The sequence below is a fragment of the Gossypium arboreum genome, chromosome 1, assembly GCF_025698485.1.
Source record: "Gossypium arboreum isolate Shixiya-1 chromosome 1, ASM2569848v2, whole genome shotgun sequence".
Classification (NCBI taxonomy): domain Eukaryota; kingdom Viridiplantae; phylum Streptophyta; class Magnoliopsida; order Malvales; family Malvaceae; genus Gossypium; species Gossypium arboreum.
Window position 1 is genome coordinate 101,892,217 of NC_069070.1, and position 5,235 is coordinate 101,897,451.

The window sequence follows — 5,235 nt, forward strand, 5'->3', positions numbered from 1 at the left end:
TGATTAACAATGAAATATATAATATATTAATTAAATTAAATAAAATGCTATATAATATAATTAAATTAAGTTAATAATAGATTTCATAAACTAAAAATTTAAAATTAACCTAAAACTTAATTTCCATGCTCGCGTACCTTATATAATATATATGATTATAAACTATACCTACCAAAGGAGTTTGATTCATTTAACACATACATGTCTGGGGGGCTAGACTATTGGATTTGGTTTAGGATTTGTTTTCAACTTTTTAACTAGTATACCAAACAATGGTGAAGGCAGAAAATATCTTTACGTGTTAGAAATTAATTTTTAATTTTTATGATATTAAATAATTTTAAAGGATTAAATTAAAATTTTATTATTTTTAGATGTAGTTTTACTTTTATTAATTTAAAATTTTAAAAAATTAAAATAGTTAAATGAAAAATTTGACAGGGCCCCCTGACAGTAAAATGACGTGGCCTTTCTTTGGTCTTTATTCAACATTGGATTTCATTTTTGTTCCAACTTCCATTCTAGATATTAAAATCTTATAGTATTTATATTTATATATAGAGTATGGTTGGTATGTGCAGATCAGCCGACATCAAATTTCTTTGCTGTCTTCAAATTCACCTCCTTTCATTTCCGTTTCTGTCTCCTCTCATAGAAAAAAAACCATAAACTCTATTTTAGTGCAGATGGATATTCTGTTCTTTTCCATTTATTTAGTAAGTTTGATCTCCTTCTTCCATGGTACGGTTTTCTACTATTCTTCCAACCTTCAACGTTGAGTTATGTTCATGATTTATAACATTAATATTGATGGAGCCTGCATTTCTGTATATATTACAGGGACTTCAGGGAGTACATTTACACTTGTAAATAAATGTGATTACACAGTTTGGCCTGGTATCCTTGGCAACACCCAGTTAGATAGCACAGGTTTCGAGCTACCATCCGGGGGGTCACGGTCCTTACAGGCGCCGCCCAGTTGGTCAGGTCGGTTCTGGGGGAGAACCGGTTGCGCATCGGACCAAACCACAGGCCAACTCATTTGCCAAACTGGTGACTGTGGTTCCAGCCAAATTGAATGCAATGGTAGAGGCGCCACTCCCCCTGCCACCTTAGCTGAGTTCACGACAGGGTCAAGCACCCAGGACTTTTACGATGTCAGTTTAGTTGATGGCTACAACTTACCATTGATCGTCGAGCCGAGCGGTGGGTTGGGCATGTGCTTCTCAACAGGGTGCATCAATGACTTAAACCGCCAGTGCCCGTCGGAGTTAAGGGTCGATTCGGGAGAGGCTTGTAAGAGTGCATGCGAGGCTTTTGGGACGCCCCAGTATTGCTGCAGTGGCCCCTACGCCACACCCGACACCTGTAAACCATCTGTTTATTCGGAGATGTTCAAGACGGCTTGCCCAAAAGCGTATAGCTACGCGTATGATGATGCTACCAGTACGTTTACATGTACGGGAGCTGATTATACGATCACATTCTGCCCTTCATCAACAAGGTAAGCAGTAAGCACTAATAATAATAAAGATAAGAAATATTTAATTTAATTAAATTTAAAAAAAAAATTATTGTGACGTCTTTTCTGATTGGTAGATTAGAATCCATGAAAGCTTCATTTGATTTTTGTTGCTCTAATTATCTTTCTACACAGTCAAAAATCTGAGAGCAATACAATCCCAACAACAGCGACGACATATGGATCTATTACAAGGTCAGGAGAGGTTTCAAGTGAAGAAAAAGGTTCATGGTTACCATATTTACTTACGGGAGATTCTTCCAAGTCTCTTTCTGATGCTGTTTTTCACACCACGTTGTTGGCCATTTTCTTGGTCTTCCTCTCTTAGAGTTTCACATCTTCAGCATTATGGGGAATAGAGTAGTGCTGGTAAAGTCCAGTTTTCAAGGCCATGTGTATAGAAATATAAGACTATTATTGATGTTTTCTTTTCCCTTTATAATTTGTCATTATTATTAATTGATTTGAAGAATTAGAATGAATACTCTCCAACTTCAAAGTTTTATTTTTTCTTATACAATGATGATTCAAACCAAGTTAATTTTGGGAAGGTGAACACCCCATCAATAAATTATAAATTGGGTGAATTTTTAGCATGAAAACCCTTAATTTATTTACAACTTTTTGAATCTAAGTTCACATTATAAGAAAAATAGGTATTATGAGCGCTAAAAGTCGTTACTAAATGTTGTATTATTGTTGCTAAAAATTTATTGTAACAAAAAAAAAAAAAAAAGTTGTTACGGGATTCTTGTGTATACTTCTATTAACTAAATTACACGCAATGACTTTGCAAATTGAAAAGTTATTTTAATTATATGTATTGCAACGATTTTTGCCATTTTTAAATATAATGTTTTCTAACAATAGTAAAAATATTTTAATCACAATAAAATTAGTTATGGAATCTATAATTTAATGAAAATATTTCAATTACAAAAGTTATTATCTAACAACAATATATTGGTTGCAAAATAGAATTAGTAACAATATAAATTTAGATGTTAAATCTTTTACATAATTATAATATAATGATTTTCAATTATTATTTTGTGACGACATTTTAGTTGGTTGTATATTATATTACGCAATGATTAAATGTCATTTTCAAGATAAAATGTTTTAACAACCATAAGATATGGTTGCCAAATTGTTTACATAACATTAATAGTATTGGTTGTTAAATATTGTTTTGCAACGATATTTTAATTGGTTGTGTATTACATTATAGAATGATTATATGTCATTGTTAAAAAATACTTTAACAACCATAAAATATGGTTGTCAAATGCTTTAGGCAATAATAATAATATAGTTGTTAATACTTTTATGTAACGATATTTATATAGCTACGAAATATTAATTTGCAATGACATAACAATTGAATACGTTTTATGTTGCATAACGACATTTATTGAAATCATGACCAAATATCATATGAATAAAAACTGTCGACAATAAAAATGAAGGGTTTATATCACCTAAACAATAACGAAGTTTGAAATTTGAACCAATGCACATGCAAATAGCTTTACCCGTAGTTAAACTTTAACTTGCAATTGATAAATTATACAATAAAGATCAGAATTTCGATAAACATTATATTATTGACTTTATACATTAGCATTAAACCAGTCATAAGATACAACCAAAATATCATTGACTTATACGTTTAGTTAATAAAAAAATACTATATTAAATATCACGACTTTTAATTAAGTTGCAACCTTTTCCTGAAGGGGCAAATTGAGGCATATCTATTTGAAAGCTATTGAAAGGATATGAGGAGCATTGCAAAACTTTACAAAGCAAATATGAAATGCATAAAAAAACCCAAACATTGAATATAATGAAGTACTTTACTAACTTATGGAGGCATGTAGAAATAATGTTAATATTGCATCATCAAATTGAATTTTTCACTTAAAATAATGAATATGTAGGCTATTCTGATAACATCTTCGGTGGTAGTGATTATTCGATCTATATATAAGTAATAGAAAAAAAAGAAGAAGAAAAAGTAAACATCATTGATTAAAATCAAACAAACCTATAATTGGAGCATTGATTCCAGACAAGTTTGATATGTTAGTATTTATCTTCTTCAAATTCTTAAGTATTCAAAGTCCTTTCTATAAAATTCTTTCTAGCTATATGATATCTTTCGGGAAAATCATCATGAACCCCTTGGAATTTCTCTTTTCTTCTACTTACTAGCCATCCTATAACACATATATATAGAAGTAATAGTGTATATAAATTCATTTATAAAATAGAATATGAATAATCTTATCAAATACCTATATTTTAATATAATTTTCTCCTTCACAAAAAAAAAAAAAAAAGACAAATAGGTGAAAATACTTGCAAAACAATTTTCATACTTCTTTGCAAATTTTAACTTAGTCGTGAATTTTTTTAATGCCAAAGTGGTAGGCATTTACCTCCAATTTCCATGTCAAATTTTTAAAAAACTTGTAAATTTTGGATTAACTCATAAAAGGAAAGAACAATGTAAGATAATTATTAAAACTTTCGCATTTTATTTTGAAGTGTATGGAATTTACAAGGGTTAATAAAATAAAATACAATACAATGTTTCTTGTTTTCACAAATTATTAGTTCTTGTCAATTACTAAACCCTAATAATTAAATCTATCATAAGAAGATGGAAAAGGGTAAGTCAAATATGTCATTGTTTAACCCATTGTAGCACCAAAAGCAACCCCAATAATTTATATGACTTTCAAAATCGTACAAGTAAAAAAAAAAAAAAAAAAAACCATTCAATTTTATGGCTGCTTAAAAGGAAAACAATATATATAAAGTTAGAAAAAAACCTAACCAAATATAAATTTCATTGAAGATACTGGAGAGACATAAATGTTGGAAGTTTGTTTATTTATAAATATTTTGGTTTGGATGAAGTTTAGATAAAGAAATTAAATTACGATAGAAATAGAAAAAATTGAAATAACGACATTTATTACTTCATAGAAAACAAAAAAGATTCCTATAACATAAAGATCGGTCCTTACATAAATGGACCATTTCCTCACCATTATTTTTTCATTTCTATCCTTCTAATTTAATAATATTATTATGAGGTCCATATTTTTATGAAATATGATTTTAAAATTGAATTTGTAATATCAAACCAAAATTGATTAAATATAAAAACAAGGGACTAATCACATCATTTGTAAAAAAAAAAAATTAGAAAAATAAAACCAACGGGTGAGTTAAATTGGAAGGAGTTTAATATTTAAGAAATATAAATTCTTTGATATAGTAATTGAAGTTTTTTAGAAAATATGTATTTAGTTTGGCAATTCTACTCCTGCTTTTACCTTATATTTTATTTAATTATTTTTGTTTCACTACTCTATACTCTTGCTTTTAGCTAATACTGATTGTAAAATGTCTTTGAGATGTGGTGTTTTCTTTTTATTCTAATTTCATAACCCTCAACCAAAAATAAATGTGATATTTTCACTCAAATTATGTCCGTACAATGAATAAACATAAGATTAAATTACGTGGTTGTTGTTAATATTTTAATGTTTAATAATAATTTGTTTCATCATTACACATTTTATTAAGAATTTGTGATTATAATATTTAGCAACAATTTATTTTATTGCTACATATAAAATTAAAATTCACAACTATAAATCTAGTCGTTGTGACTAGTATCTTAAAAATTAAATTTA

The 5,235-nt window shown here is 28.5% G+C and overlaps 1 protein-coding gene across 1 annotated transcript; it reads left to right on the forward strand.

Moving 5' to 3' along the window:
- Window positions 1-565: 565 nt before the first annotated feature.
- On the forward strand, window positions 566-2,042 carry LOC108468796 (thaumatin-like protein 1). Its single transcript, XM_017769653.2, has 3 exons — window positions 566-741; window positions 841-1,504; window positions 1,658-2,042. Exons 1-3 carry the CDS (start codon window positions 687-689, stop codon window positions 1,848-1,850), a joined length of 912 nt encoding a protein of 303 aa, XP_017625142.1. The 5' UTR covers window positions 566-686; the 3' UTR covers window positions 1,851-2,042.
- The last annotated feature ends 3,193 nt before the right edge of the window (window positions 2,043-5,235 follow it).